At 42.4% G+C, this 16616-nt stretch overlaps 1 protein-coding gene across 1 annotated transcript in view; it reads right to left on the bottom strand.

Moving 5' to 3' along the window:
• Window positions 1–38: 38 nt before the first annotated feature.
• The window catches only part of LOC129330055 (vitamin D3 hydroxylase-associated protein-like), a 41951-nt gene continuing 25373 nt past the window's right edge, over window positions 39–16616 (bottom strand). Inside the window, exons 11-15 of the mRNA XM_054979914.1 lie at window positions 6396–6439; window positions 4649–4688; window positions 3220–3328; window positions 1327–1472; window positions 39–235 (exon numbers count right to left, since the gene is read on the bottom strand). Of these exons, the coding sequence (XP_054835889.1) occupies window positions 101–235; window positions 1327–1472; window positions 3220–3328; window positions 4649–4688; window positions 6396–6439 (474 nt within the window). The 3' untranslated portion in view covers window positions 39–100. The remainder of the gene's footprint in view (window positions 236–1326; window positions 1473–3219; window positions 3329–4648; window positions 4689–6395; window positions 6440–16616) is intronic.

The raw sequence follows: 16616 nt of genomic DNA on the forward strand, positions 1-16616 counted from the left end.
ATAACTGAGCAAAATCAGTGATACTAAAACAACAGAAGCCAACAAAAAAAAGTTTATTAGGTGATATGTTGAATTCCTTGCAGGATCTTATCCAACAGGTTCAGATTTTCCTCCTTGCCCTCTTCTCACGGGAGAGGGTCTCTACTTCCTTCATGAAACGAAGACACAGTTCTTCCTGCCATGGCAAGGCCACACACTGGACTGCTACAGGGAGCCCCACAGCATCTTGCACAGCCTGTAGAAGTACAAATAGTATGATATTTCCAAGGAGATCTGAGTGTGAAAAGACTGTTAAAATATGCATTAAAGAGGCTTCTGGACTGTATGTCATCTTTTGAAGTGAATTAGTTGAGACTTTCTCTTCAAGGCCCATTGGGGAAGTATGCTAACTCTCTTCAACTGGGTAACAGAAAATGTTCAGATTACATTTCCAGCCAACTATGTGAGAGCTGACAGATCCCATAGCTGAAAAAGCAATCATGATTTAATACTTGGAGGAGGGCAAAATGCATGGCACAAAACTGTCCACAATTTGACATGGAATTTATTTGTGACAAAAGAAGGCTAATGGCATCTAATAACTGTACGTTATTTTGTTCAAATACCATAGTCATAATGTGGAAGGGATATATATTTATTGACACCTCTGTCTCATTCAGATAGAAAACAGCACTTTATTCATGTGCCCCACTCACATATAAAATAGATGATAGGGGCCTTAGTATGTCAGTGAGGAGAGCTCAGCCCTCACCCTTCCTACACTCTCTTCGCTTCACTGCATTCCATTGTTTCAAAGATTTTATTCCACAACTCACTTCTGGTATCAAGATCTGGACTGTGAGGAAAGTGCTACAAACAACAGAGTGCACCAAGTTAAAACAAGCAAGGAAGGATTTATCTCGTCTCACTTGCATACATCTTTTCCTGTAAACCCCCAACCTACTCTGTATACATATGTTCAGCCTATGGTTCTATGTAGGCAGTAGGAAGTAAGGGTGGGGGTAACTTATTAGTAGTTCCTATCAGTGTTTGCCAGTGAGGTCAAAGGCAGCTGAAAGGCATCAAAAAAGGTTAAATAGTCCCTCTACCCAGTGCCAGTTTTCCATTTAAACTGCAGCCCCAGTGGCTGTGTTGTATAATAAAAATGATGATTAAAAGGACCATCATGGATTGAATCCAGCGTACTATGAGCAGAGTTCTGCTTGCAGAGTCCATTCAGGGAACAGAACTGTCCTGCCTCTCCCCTCTCACTGTGGTTCATCCTTGGACAAGTCCCAATAATCTGGTCTTCAGATACAGCAATTGCCTTCACTGCTGTTGGCTGACCTCTTTCATTCTTTTATCCCAAGGGTCTCCATAATGCCCTTTATAATGCCTCAGATCTTCCTCATCTGCTTCCGAAACTGTAGTGACTGGGACGACTCCAGCAGGAAAATTCAAGACGTTGTATAAATGTGTGTAGGTAGTAGCAACTGGAAGAAATCAGATATAACATATAAAGTCAAGATATTTCTTCCCTAGCAATTATAAGCTTTTATTTTATGATGCCCATATGCAAATGACATAAGATACAACACATGTACACAAACATGTACAAAATGTATCTTTCTATTTGGTAATTCTCAGAACAATTCACCGAATAAGATCCACCTAAGCTCTTTACGTGAGCAGAAAGGATATGCCTTTTCTATATCCTTTGTCGATTTCTGCATTCTCAGTATTAGGAATAGCAAACCTTTGCAGCCAAGACAGAATTCAAACTGAGAGCCCACCAGAAATCATGTGTGTGGAGAGAGGCTGTGGCTCAGTCCCCATGTGGCCCATGGGAGGTTTTGATCCCTGAGCTGCTTAAAAAAAATGTTGGAAGCATCAGCCTGATATGGCCAGCAAGCGCTTCAGGCTCCAGAAACCTAAGCTAAATGTAAACATGGACAAGCTAGAACTCCTAACATCAGCAGCAGGAAGAGGCAGACTGGCAGGGGCACAAAGAGGACAAGGCTTGGAAAGCGCAGGCAATAAAGGAGCAAAGAGGACACAGCAGCAGAGGCAAGAAGGGGTCAGAAGTGTGTTTTCTTTCAGAAACCATCCATATATTTCTTGCAATTTCAAAAGTTGAAGGGAAGGGGCAGATGCAGCCATGAGAGTCTATTGCTCCATTCATATAAATAATGCAATACATTGGATAACATGAAAAATAATGATACATTTTCCCACCCCCTCTTCAAGGCATAAGCAGTTAATGAAGAGCATATTTTTCTTGAACTATTTTTACTACATTTCCTTCTCCCCTCCCACCCCAGTTCAAACCTCAGCTGAGCAATGAACTCATTTGATGGCTTTAGGCAAGCTACTATGCCCCAGCTTTCCCCATTCTGATCAAAAATATGGGAATAATAACACTGGGGAAAAAAACTCAGAGCAGTGTGCATGATTCTCCCTCCCCCATTCTACCTTCACAACAACCCTGTGAGGTAGATTAGATTGAGAGAGAATGACCAGCCCAAGGTCACTCTGTAAGTGTTATGGTGAATTGGGATTTATGATCTTCCATACTCATTCCATACCTGGGTATGGCCTTTGGGGCCCAAATTGCACCCCTCTGACCCAGGAGGCAAAACTGTAGCCTAGTTATAGCTTTGTGCATGATATATAACACATTCACATCATGCTGTGCTGTGGATAATGTAGCCATGCCCTCTTGGGTTAGAAAGCCATAACACAATGTAGGTACAGCTGTAGCCATAATGGGACCTGTTCTGTTCTTGAGGTTTGCTCACTAACCCTGCCTTCATCATCACCACTTCTCTCTCTCTCTCTCTCTCTCTCTCTCTCCCTCTCTCTCTCTCTCTCTCTCTCTCTCTCTCACACACACACACACACACTCACACACCCCTTGGGAGTTGGGGAACCAAATAGATTAATACATTCAAACACTTTTAGGGTGCTATATATGAGTGAATTGTGTATGTGTGTGAGAGAGAGTATCAGTCTTCTTGCAAGCAGATATGGAGAATTCCTTTATAATAAATGTTTGAAGACACTGGGAGGAACCAGAAGGTTGCTATTTAACCCACAGATTGCAGCAACCTAAGAACAAGGCATTTAATCCCAAGAGTTCCCACAGACGTGACAGCACAAAACTGACTACAGTAAGTAAGCAAGCCAGGCTGCACACGGCAACACTCTACATTGCCACAGAACAGAATAATCAGATGGTACCAAATAGCTTGCCAGCATATCCCAGATTAAAGGCTGGGCCCAAAGCAGGACAAAGCACAACATCCAGCTTCAGCTTCCGCCACTCAGCAATGAATTCATCTCGATACACCTGGGGAAGAACAGAGACACATAGGATGTTACCAGCATAAACTTGAAGACAGAAATCTGCTTCTGTCTGACATTTAGAAGCTACTCGTTGCTGATCAGGCACAGAAATTCAGAAATTCAGCAAGTTTCTAGTCATCATAGTGCTAGTAAAAACCTGAAAGCTGTTTCTACAAAACAGAATAAAGCCGTGAGTCTCCGAGCACAGGGCTCATCTCCCTGCTTTCTCTCTACGTAGCCAAGATTCTTTCCCCCATTCTTACACATACCTTGCTCAGCCAGAAGTCCCCTTTTTGGGCCCAAACCCCACCAAAAATAACCCCAAAATTAAAAACTTTGAAAAATTAGATTAGGAAAAATGCTTCCAGAGGATGTGTTCAAATTTTCAAAGGTCTCAAAATCAGGCCCATCATGAACACCACAAAGGAAGTTGCCAAAGTTTCAAAAAGTGCTCAAAATTGTATGCAAAACCATTGTATTTTTCCACTTTTCATGGAGAAGTCACTGGCCCAAAGGATCTAATTTATAATGGTGTTTTCATGCTATTGCCTGTGACAGAATAGATCCAACAGCACACTTGCCTGATAACAGCTTACATACTAAAAAGAGAGTGGGATATTCCAAACAGTATATGCAAATTGTGTTCCTACCTATCCCCCCCCCATCTGAGAATCATCCAAGAGACTAATCTATAGCTGTCCTGAAGCTTTTGTGCAGTATTTAAAACTAAACCATGGCACCATCAATGGTGTTTGGATGTACAACAAACCTGTGAAATCTTTACTATAGGACAGCATGATTGGTACAGCAATTGCAATCCTGGGTCTATATAATTTTCCAAGTAATGTTAGTGCTGAGTTGTCCCAAGATGCTCCATGTGGGATTAGTACAAAATATTTTAACCCTTCTTTACACTTCCTGCTAATCAGCAATGAAAGATGAGACAAAGTCAAATTTCCAGGGTTGATATGAGCTGCCAAAGGCTATGCATTGTTGTGCAACTTGCCAGTGCATCAGGACAGAGCAGCCCTTTGAAAATTAGAGCCAAGCTACAAGTGACGCCTGACACAGGTTGGACACTTGTCAGTTTCCCTCAAGTTTTGATGGGAAATATAGGCATCCTGGTCTTGCAGCTGTAATGGAGAGCCAAACTGTAAAACCAGGATGCCTACATTTCCCATCAAAACTGGAGGGAAGCTGACAAGAGTCCAACCTGTGTCAGGCGTCACTTGTAGCTTGGCTCTTTAGTTACTGTCAAGTGAACTGCAACTGGGGGAGAACTGAAAGCCTTGACTACTTCGTTTCGTAATGAGAAAAAAATTACCATTTGGTCAACATTGTTCTTCCAGAAGTTCTTCACTGATCTAAGAAATTTGAGAACACATGCAAATTAGCATTAATGAGAAGCAACAAATGCAGAAATAAAATGTATTGTTTGGGCTGCAACCATCTGATACAACTATTTTTCTGGAATCTTTCATTAAATAATGAAGTTCCTGAAGAATCTGAAGTCTGAATTTATGATTCAGCCATCCTAAAAACTGGGACCTGTTAATCAACTAACACAATGCAAAGTTTTTTTCTCAGCAACTATAGTAACTTTCCCCTCTTTGAAAAGTCATTTTCTTTCCTATATGTGATACTCTATTCTATTTAGAAATCACATTTCATTGCTTAAAGTCCATTACAGTCCAGTATTTATAAAGGTCAGATGCCCCATCCCTTATTGCTTTTGCAGTTTCTCCAACTTTGTTTCATGTGTAAATATGGAAAGCTTATGTTTGAAAGAAAACCAAAACATTTAAACATGAATTTGTAAATAAAGTAAGCAAATAAACACGTGATGTAGTGAATAAGGTCATGTTAGCAGATTGGCCTACTAAGCTGAAGACCATGTCAATTGTTATGTTTTTCTTATATGGGGATAATAAGATCAGTGTATGAAGAAATGCAGAACACCATCATGTACTATGCAGCACAAATGATTATTTTATTGCAACTGCAAATATGTTGCAAGCATCTAATACTTGGTTATCCAAAACTCCACATTAATAGATAATGTTCCCCATAGAACAACTCTATGTAAATGAAAACATCTGTATTACTTCAGGCAATTCCCATTAGAGACGGTGTACAGTACATTACACAAACTTTCCTGTCTTTGACTTTCTGTTTTGTACCATATTTTATGCTGCCCCTTAATGGATAAAATATAAACATTCTCTTTAAATAAATAATAACAACAAAGTGTTTTGTGGCATCTTAAAGACAAATAGATTTATGGACTAGAGCCCAGTTCATGTAACAACTAATTTGGGGCTGCATCCCAGATTCATGAGGGTTTCCACTAATGGCAGGGGAGATTTTTGCCAGTTCCCCACAGTGGCACACCTCTCATGCCATTACTCGAGGCTTCCCCTCTCCCCCAAGAGCAGTGTTTCAGAGAATATTTTGGTCTGCAGCAGGAAGGAAAGATGAGGGAGTTGCGCTCCAAGGACAGATCTCCTCTCCATTCACAGAAATTACCAGTAGAACCAAGCCATGGCTCCTCTTTGGGATTTGTTACACATAGGCAAGGTCCTTCTCTGCCTCAACAAAGCAAATGGAAAATGTCCAAGCATACCCTGCTATCATCTCCACTCTATACACAACACATACTAGTGTGTTCAGTAAGGGAAATTCAGAACAACAAGCAAGTGGATGGTAGGACACATATTGCCTTCTTTGTTCAGCTCACTTGGAGCAAAGGGGACACTGAGGAGCCAAAGAGTCCAGAGTAACTTAAAGCTATCACCCATGCTCTCTCACATATACAAGTGGGAAGATGTCTCTTTTCCCACCTGCTTTGTTGAGGTTGAATTTATAGCACACCAATTAAGGAGAATGGAAGCACATCAAATTCATTACACTAATGTGTTATATTCAGTGCTGCTGTTTCTACACAAAGGAAATGAAATTCTATCTGCTTTGTAAGTTACAACACTGTAGCTATTCCATAAAAAATATCTTTCCAACATTTAGGGCTATGTAAGTAGTCCATTAGAAATCATCTATCCAAAAAAATTTCTTACCCTACTCCAGTGAGGGCATTCAGATGTCGAGAGATTCGTGGAAACTGAAATTTTAAAAAATTACTTCGGTCATAGGAAAATTCAAAATTCATTAGTAATCAAGTTTTGCTATGTATCTATTTAAAAGCTAATTTCAGTCAAAAAGTCCCAGTATAACTATCTGAAAAGGGAACGTTTAGATTATATTGTCATCTTGTCTTTTGGTTTCAAATGAAATGAAACACATTTCCAAGTGAGTATTCAGTATCAAAGCACTCATTTGCACATTGCTTAATACAATCTGAGCTTCCAGAAAAATCTGAGCTGAATTATTTGCTATGATACATTTGAGAGAGCTAATGCCAGGTTATATGACCTATAGAATTATGGTGAGTAGAAAGAAACTGATTTGCAAAGCAGATATAATTCTGAGTTTGTGTTGCATTTTGTTCCTCTCACACATTACACTTTGCATAATTATCTCTTTAACAGCATATTCAGGTATGTTATCTCCAAGTTTTTGTGTGGCTTGGCAAGAGACACCTCTCCCCTCTAAATACAAAGAAAAAAGTCAAAAGTAGTAATTGAGAAAGAAGTCCTGTGTTACCACAACTGGATGTTATGTCTTGCAATGCTGCATCCAGGCAGCGAGCTTCTCTCCAATAAGAGCATACTGTTCAGTTTTTTCACCAATCCTTAGAACTTCCCAGATCTGAATGTATGTACAATCTACATAAACTACAGTTGAAGATCTCAGATTATGAGAGGCCTCTCAATAATTTTTTAGAAAACCTTCCACAATTACTACATTATTATTAAACTTGACATAGCTTAAGAGCCCAGCTCATGGCCTGTGGCAGTGCAACTAGGATTGCCAGTCCCCCACTAGGAGCAGGGGATCCCCCACTCCCACCCTCCACCCCCCATCCCCACTCACCTGGCCGGGGGGGGGGGAGGTGGGGAAATGCACCTCCATGAGTGTGCTCCTAGGGGGCGTGGCACACATGCTGCAGTAGGCTGATTTTGGCCTGAAATGGACCCAATTCAGCCCCAATTTGGCCCGCTGCAGAGCACAGAAGCACTCCAGAGCCTGTTGCGCCACCCTGGCTATGCTCCTTAGCTCTGCAGCAGCCCAATTTAGCTCAAACTGGGCCACTTCAGAGCCCATCACGCCATCCCAGCAGCACTTACATGCTCCACAGCAGCCCAATTCAGCTCAAACTGGGCCACTTCAGAGCCCATCACGCCATCCCGGCAGCACTTACATGCTCCACAGCAGCCCAATTCAGCTCAAACTGGGCCACTTCAGAGCCCATCACGCCATCCCGGCAGCACTTACATGCTCCACAGCAGCCCAATTCAGCTCAAATCAGCATGAATCGGACCAAATTGGGCCGCTGCAGAGCACAAGAGCACTCCAGGGCCCGTTGCACCACCCCAACAGTGCTTCCGGGCTATGCAGTGGCCTGATTCAGCCCAAATTGGGCCGCTGCAGAGCTCAGGAACACTTCAAAGCCTGTCACACCACCACAGCAGTGCTTCCGTGTTCTGCAGTGGCCCAATTTGGGCTGAATTGGGCCTGATTCGGTCCGCTGTGGAACATAGGAATACTCCCAGGGATGGCACATGGCCTGCACAACGAAGTCACTAAGTAAGGTAAGTGCCAGGTTTCCTACCTCCCACCTGGAGGGTAGGGGGGGACATGGCAACCCTAAGCGCAACCCATGTTCTTGCTTTGCTTCATAGGCCCTTCAGACATCATTGTACTGTGTGATCTGCTGTGCTAACCACCAGCTATGTATCTAAGCAGAAACTTCTTGCTTTCCCAGTTTCTCTATCATACTACTGGCAAAACAGGAAGTAACCCAGGAAAGCCACTATACTGTGTAGAATGTGCTGCTAGTTCAGCATGCACTGACCTCTGTGAACAATAAGAACTTGTGGAAGACTAAAACAGATTGAAATTTGCTTCTAAGCACTGCAACGATCAGAGAGCACAATCAATACCCTAAATTACAGCTAATGGGGATACTATATTTGGTACAGCTTTTAGAAAGGAAGCCAAGTGGTAAACTGCAAATTAAGAATGGTAGGGCTAGCCCTCTGCCCTATCCTACTTATTCACTGGGGCATGCTGCAGAAGAAATTAATAAAGAATTAATAATCCATGACCATTTCACTAATATTAAATGACTGACAAGCGTGTGTCCATTGCTAATAATCTCATTTGAAGTATGACCGGTCTGCTTAAGTGAGCACCATAACTGTATCAGAAACATCTTAATAAGTTTCACAATTCAGGAATCTGAATAATATGGAAACATACTTCCATTGCAAATTTCACACTGAATTTTCAGAGGTGTTTTACCATTTGTCTGCAAGAATGTCTATTAAGTGCTATTAACTCGGGCTGAATTCCATAGCTTTTGTTGGTTGGCTCACTTTACTCATAGGCCATTTCCACATGTTCTTAAAGGGACGGCCCACTCACTGAATGCTGGCAGCTTTTCCTCTTGATACAAGACGTCTTGGTTTTCAAAACGGGTGCAGGGTGTTTACCGACTGTTTTTAGCAGTCTGTGGGGAAGGCTGGCGATGGTGAAGAAAGTGCCGGACCTCCTCTCCAAGGAGCTGCTGAAGCTGCCTGCAACCACAAAGCGCAAGGTAAGCGCTTTTGGGGAACGTGTGTGACAATACTGGCCTTGACTAACCAAAATGGGCTGACTCAGAATAAAACAGTACAAGAAGCAAAAGTCCAGTATGGTCCAGGTCTTGTGATCCAATGTTTATTCACAGGCCAAGGGTCTCATACATTTCCTGTTGTTTTTATTCACTCTTTACAGTTGATAGTTCCTCTTGACAGTTTTATCATACTAATGGTGATTCTAAGGATTTATGGTGCCATCAGCAAACATTTACCAATGGAAGGCATGTGCATTCAGACATTAACTGATCAAAACCTGAACAAACAAACCTATATTTTAAATATAGTTAATAATTAATATTAGTTGTATTTAAAAATCTTTGGATCCAGCCATTATCTTGACATGGGCCATTCCCAGTTGAGTTATCTGCCCTGGGTTCAAATAGTGCTTTTTTCCTGCTTTCTGGGGCTCATTCAGGGGTTTCCCCAGTTTTTCTCCAATCTTTGCAAACCTGCTCTGTTGTAAAGTTTTGAAGTAAAGCCTGGATGGGTGTCATGTGAGTGGGAAAGCTCGGATTTTGCAACCCATGTTGTTTGCCCGCTATGCCATGCTACCTCCTCTCTTTCACAGTTTGTCTAAAATAGGAATACTTTCTCTTGTATGAAATGTGGCAGGGAAGATGTCTTAGAAAACAAACCCTAAATGGATGAGCAGGAAAGTTTCCCATTGAAAGCAATGGAAACAAAGAAACAAACAAAAAACAATGGAATACAGAAAGCTTTAATAATGAGCATAATAAAGCAGATGAAGATTTTAAACAGCTATTTAAAAAACTGTGTGTAGCCCAAACACAGTTAAATGCATTTAAGCCCCTCTGCCTTCAGCAGCAGAGTTATGCTTTCTCTTTATTTTTCAAGTGAAATCAGTGGGGCTTAAAAGCTTTCAATTGTGCCAAAAGTTCACCTTTTTATTGACTATCAAAGAATTTTCTGGTAGGAGATATACTTGACTTAAAACCCACACACTCCATTTTGTGACTTTGAGTAAATGGGGATGGGATGGGAGGAAGAAGCCCCGGAAGAAAGAAAAGATCACAATTTGTGACAATTCTGTTTTCTGTATGCCTCCTCTTTGCTTTCAGCCCCATCATTTTAATGAGAATGGGATCATCAAAAAGCAGCATACGAAAACCTGAAAGTGGCTGCATCAAGGTCATTATTCTTAGATTATGATTTTATGTTTTTAAAGTGGTTATTCCACTTTATAAGGAAGGCAGCTAGAACTTGACTTCAGCAAGATTGACTGAAGCAAACCTCTAAATGAAACAATCATGTTGAGAGAGCGTATAAAGGAAACCATCAAATATACAAGTTTGTATTATGGTTCAGCTTGGAAGAAAATGGAACATGGTTTGCTTTAGAGATCCAGAGCCACTTTCTGTTTTAAATATAACAATAGCAATCAATGCAAATAGGGAGTCAAATGCTTCCTGCAAGAACACAGTTAGGGAACCTGTAAGCAATCTCATTTTCAGATCCGTAACAAAAGTTACAGCATATTTCCAAAGGCAGCAGATCAGTATTGTAGAATTATGCCTAACAACAAAATGTCTACATCAGACAAAAACTATCTCCAACAAGTGTCAACATCTATCCACTGAATAGTGATCTTTAAAAAGGATGCATCGAAGGGACTTGATCTGATTCCTTGTTCTTCAGAATACAACACATCCCTTGCCAGACCTAATGTGCGATGGCTTGGATGTATATATGGTAACCAAGTAGAAGCCTCGGGGCTAAATTCAGAGGCAGCTCTCCTGTTGCTAACTCAAAGGCAAGAGGTGTGTGGGGAAAGCGGTGAATGCAGCAACCAGTTAGCAATCCACTTTGAAGAAGAGGATGATGGCCCTCAATTCTGATACTTCTCAGATTTGGTCCTCAAATGAAACTGACTGTGAAGATGAGATGAATGGGTGAGCTTAACAGGAAAGTTATTTTAAAAACAGTGTAAGGGATCAGATGTTTCATTAAGTCATTTTATATTGTACTGGAACTGACTGAGTAACTGAATTACATCTGGTTGCTGAGGATTAACAGACAGGGGAACTGCAAGAACTTGTAAAGGGCATTTCATTTTCCCCTCTCCAACAATTCCCTTTTTCCTTTCCCCAAAGCCCCCACAGTCTCTCCCCTTCTCCTGCTTCCTTCTCACATTTCCACCAACCACTCAACCTACCTTTATCTACCTCCAGCTTTCCCTTCCTTCCCTTCCTTGACACCCTCTACCTGGGAAAACTATGGCTCAATTGTGTGGTATCAGCCACTGAACTGGGCTCAGTTGTGCAGTGCCAGCCACTGGACCGAACCCAGTTTAGGGCTGTCAATTCTGGGTTAGGAAATACCTGGCAGTTTGGGGGATGGAGACTGGAAAGGATGGGGTTTATGGAGGGGAGGGATCTCAGAAGGACATAATGCCATAGAGTCCACCCTCCAAAGCAGTCATTTTCTCCAGGGGAAGTAATGTCTGTTGGCTGGAGGTCAGTTGTAATTCCAGATCTCCAGCCACCACCTGGAGGTTGGCAATCCTAGCCTAGTTGCACAGTAGGGAAGCCACAAGGATTTGTGAGGTACACTTCATTTCTCCCCGTAACCCTTTCTGACACTATTTTCTCTTCCTTCTTCCTAGTAATCCCCACCTTTTCCTGCTTCCTTCTCTCCTTTACATCCACCAAACAACCTACCTTTTATCTGTGCCCCCATCTTCAGCTATACTTATTATTTATTTGCTTAATTTGTCCACAGTGGGTATCCAAAGCAGCTTTTGTCATTCTCATCTACATTTTATCCACACAACAGCCCCGTGGTAGGTTAGGCTGAGAATGTGTGAGTGGCCCAAGATGATCTTGTGAACTTCCATGGCATAGTGGTGATTTGAACCTGGGTCTTCCACACCCTAGTTCGGAACTCTAACCACTAAACCACACTGGCTCTCATGAAGTGGCTGTTGTTGAATAATAGCAAGGAGCTGGTGGTACTGGTGGGCCTGGCCCTGAGGAAAGGGCCTTATACCTGCCCTTTACTGACAAACCTAGGTTGGAATGTTGGCTTTATTGTTGTGGTTGCTTAGCAAAAGCCACTGAGGGCATTTGTTTCTTAAAATTACAGGTGCTGCTTTTATTATTTTGAGGAAGCTTAACCCTCAATGCACTTTTGTTTTAGACTTCATATTTTTCTGCAAACCTGGGACATTTTCCAAGTATGTAGAAAAATCTTTCCTTTCTATTAATGGCTCCAATATCTGGATTTAAATATCTACATATTTGGCCATGATGAGAATTAGGGGTGCACATCTAGAAAGTTTCAGTTTTGGTTCCGGGGATTACAGAGCAATCTTATCTCATTTCCAGTTTGTTCCAGCTGGGGCAGTGTCGCCTCAGAACTGATCCATTTGGGGTTTTTTGTTTCATGAGTTTTGCATACGTGTTGACTGAGCATGTGCAAACACACACTTTTCTTTTCAAGGAGGTGAGGCTCTGGGGCAGCTGTTTTTGCATGCAATGGCACCAAAATCACACAGAAAACACAGTCCTCCCTCTAAACCATCAATCCACTGAGTCTGAGAGCACATAGCAATGGGGTTCTGTGTTTATGGGCCTAAGGAACAGGAATGGTGCATGTCAAGGTAAGTACTGGACAGCTGTGCATGCATACACTTTTTGCATCATTCAAAAACCCATTGACCCAATGAGTTTCTCTTCAAGCACATGGAAACTGATAATGGACCCCAAAGAAGGCGAGTATTGGCGGTGGCTGGGTACACACAATGGAAGGAAACAGGTGGCACCAGCACAGTGTGCAAGAAGAAAAGCAGTCCATTGTCAACCAGTCCAGCACAGGACAGTGAATTAAAAAAAATCCTGCTTTAGTGAAAAAGCCCCCCCCCCCAAATTACCTTTGAGTCCTCCTCTTATGCCATGATTCCCCATGCCTTGTAATCTCATTTCCATGATGAGGGGTGAATCCTTCTGACCCTAATCTGCTTTGTAGCAGCCCAGGACTCCCTGTTTAAACCCAAGAGCTTCCAGCCTGTCCTTGCACTGTGTGTAAAAGTGCAGAGAAAGAGAGGGCTAGATGTTGGTTTTTCCTTCACAGGAAGGGAAGCAGAGGCAGGATGGTCATCCCCCCTCCCCTATTTTTTACTACTAAAAGTGGGAGACTGGACAAGTTGCTGGCTGACAGTCTCCTTTTCCAATTAAAACCATTAGTTGAATGAAAAGAAAAAAAGAAATCACCAGAAGGTAAGCAGAAAGAAAAAAATCTGACCAGACTGATCCTTCCATATGGAATAGTGAACTGGAAAGATTTGGGTGTGTATATGTGGGTGACTGGGTATGCTGGGTTAATAATTTTAATCAGAGAATCTCCAAAAGTCTGAAGGCTTTCTTGGCCAGATGAAATTCTTCCTGTTGCTTCTCAACCCGTTATCTTTGGAGGACTTAAGTCACAGTGAATGGCCCTGGGGAACCATGGCATTTAAGCAAGGGACAGCAACAGCAGAAGGCCACTGAATGGGTATCAGCCAGTTCCACATGCCTGGGACCTTCTGGCTCTCCTTTAATAATTGCCTTTTCTTTCCAATGTTTACCCTAATCTGCATAATATGAGCCATTGCAGCAGCCAGAGGCTCAAAGGATGAAGGAGACCCCTCCTTCCTCAAACCCACATATGTGTGCATGCCAGAGTGGATGTTGCTGGGCTGGCCTTTCCTTGCATTGTGCATAAAAGCACATGGAAAGGGTTGGCAATGGCGACACTGGTGCTGATGGCATCATGCTGTCTGCTGCTCCCCATCCCCGGTGCAAAGCAAGTCTTTGATCACTACAAACCACTCTATGTCAATGTCATAACCCCATTTCCCAGGAAGTACTGGAAAAAATGCACTCATGCACACCACACACATTCCCTTCCAGCCAATGGAGTAACTCTAAGGGCTCAGTTTCTCCCCTTTAGAGCCAACTGGTTGCATGTGCAGACAGACTTGCCATTAAGAAAAACAAGATACTGCCAGATGGCCCTCAACTGTCTGGCCTGCCTGTTCAGCTTCTGAGTGGTAAGTACCAAAACGAAACACACAAACCTTTTGGCAGGGGTGAATAATTGCAGCCTCATTTCCCAGATTTGGTACAGTGTTTCGGAAGCTGCTTTAACAAGCCAAACCATCGAGTTCTGTGTGTAATTTTGGCTCATTTTTTTTCATTACGCACACCTCTATTAGATAGACTGATGGTTTGATCCTGGGTGTAGTATCAAAGCCTGCTTGTAAAGGGTCTTCCCCCTTGGCATGAATGGTTGAAGAACTGAAATCCCATATCTTCATGTTACCTATAAATATTTCCCTGAACTCTGTTCATTTTTTAAACAGAAAAAAAGTTTTACCTCTATCCAGTTTATGCTTCCCCTCCCCCTGCACATACACAGGGCCAAGCTACACATGACGAATGACACTTGAACAGCAAGTGTATTTCTCCCTGTTCACTTGCCCTCCAATCAATCCACTTGCCGTTCAAGTGTCATTCGTCATGTGTAGCTTGGCCCACACACTCTCAGTTATTGGTCATAGGCTTAGGCGGGTATTATTTCCAAAGCAAAATTCTGTCCATGAACATAATTCCTACTGGGATCCCCAGTGTGGTGGGGAAGGTAGCAAAGTGACAAAACCTTGGAAGGTGTTTGGTACACTTAAGTTTTAAAAAGAGACTCATCCTACGAAAGTATCTTAGAAAGTTTCAAAGATTCAGCTCACAGAGGCTATATTATCCTCTCTTCAGCTACCTGGCTGCACTGGAGATTTGCAATGTTCATACAATCTAGAAGAAATGACATTTATGGAGCAGTGGAATCAAACATTTCAGAGTTGAACTGCCTCTTTCCAACTGGAAAAGCCAACTTTCCACTTTACTTTTTCCCAGAAGTTGTCTTGAAATCATCCACTAATCAAATAGCACAAATATGCTCTGATCTAGATACTAGCTTCAATGCAGACGAGATAGAAGAAATGCTTAATGCACCATTTGGCTTACATTTGGACTGCCTTGAACCAATTACAATGACAGATCTTAACAGGATTCTGACATCTATGAAAGCCACTACTTGTGTGCTCGACCCTTGCTGATCTTGGCTGTTAAACTTAATTAAGGACCACATAAGTGAATCACTAAGGTCTATTGTAAATCAATCGTTAACTCAGGGCACCTTCCCTGGCTGTTCAAACAGGTAGTTATTCATCTGCTAATTAAAAAAACATCCCTAGACAAAAATGTTTCCAATTATCACCCAGTTTCTAATCTGCCCTTTCTGGGCAAAGTGATTGAGAGAGCAGTAGCTGACCAACTCCAGACTTCATTGTATAACTCTCATGCTCTGGACCCTTTCCAGTCTGGATTCAGATCAGGGCACAGGACAGAGATGGCACTAGTAGCGTTAGTAGAAGATCTCCATCTGAACATAGACAAAGGCTATGCCTCATTATTGCTCCTCCTAGATCTATCTGCAGTCTTTGACACAGTAGACTGTGCCATCCTGTTGAGGTGTCTAGAGACTGAAGTGGGCATCAAAGGATGTGCTTTGGACTGGTTTAAATCATTTCTCATGGAACAGACTCAAAGGGTTCCTGTTGGAGATCAGCTATCTCCAGAATGGAAGCTATCTTGCGGGTTTCCACAGGGCACAATATTATCTCTCATGTTATTCAACCTCTACATAAAGCCTTTAGGAGAATTCATTCACAGCTATAGAGTTGGATGTTATCAATATGCAGATGACATCCAACTCTATATCTCACTATCCAGGTCCCCACAAGATTCAGTAGAAATCTTAGATCGCTGCCTGACAGCTGTGGTAAAATAGCTGAAAACAAACAAATTGAAATTAAACCGTGACAAAACAGAAGTAATGCTTTGGGGGAAGGCAGAGATCTTGAAGGACATTGTACTCTCCACTTTTGATGGCATTCATTTGACCCGTGCAGACTCAGTTAAGAGCCTAGGGGTTATACTGGATCCAGTGCTATTACTAGAAAAACAAGTCAAGGCAGCTGCAAAAAATGCTTTCTACAATCTCACCCTAGCCTGAAAAATGGCTTCTTACCTCAACATGGCCTGATCACCTGGATCTACGCTATGGTAACATCAAGACTTGACTATTGTAATGCACAATGCATTGGTCTCCCATCTAAACTAACTAGGAGACTCCAATTGGTGCAAAATGCTGCAGCTCGACTGTTATCAGGAGTGAGCAGGAGCATGAACATCACACCCATCCTACAGTCACTCCATTGGCTACCTCTCAGTTACCGTGCTCAGTTCAAGGTATTGGTTATCACTTACAAAACTCTTTGTGGCCTTCATCCAGTACACCTACTGGACCGCTTCCCTCCCTATGCTCCTCCATGGTGGCTTCGCTCTTCTGAACAGGGTCTCCTGCAGGTGCCACCCTGCACATCAGCAAAATCAACAGCAGCCCATAAACAGACTCTATCTGTGGTGGCCCCCATCCTGTGGAATGGCCTGCCTGAGAAGGTCAGGAATGCTCCCACTCTCC

This window comes from Eublepharis macularius, chromosome 5, assembly GCF_028583425.1.
Source record: "Eublepharis macularius isolate TG4126 chromosome 5, MPM_Emac_v1.0, whole genome shotgun sequence".
Classification (NCBI taxonomy): domain Eukaryota; kingdom Metazoa; phylum Chordata; class Lepidosauria; order Squamata; family Eublepharidae; genus Eublepharis; species Eublepharis macularius.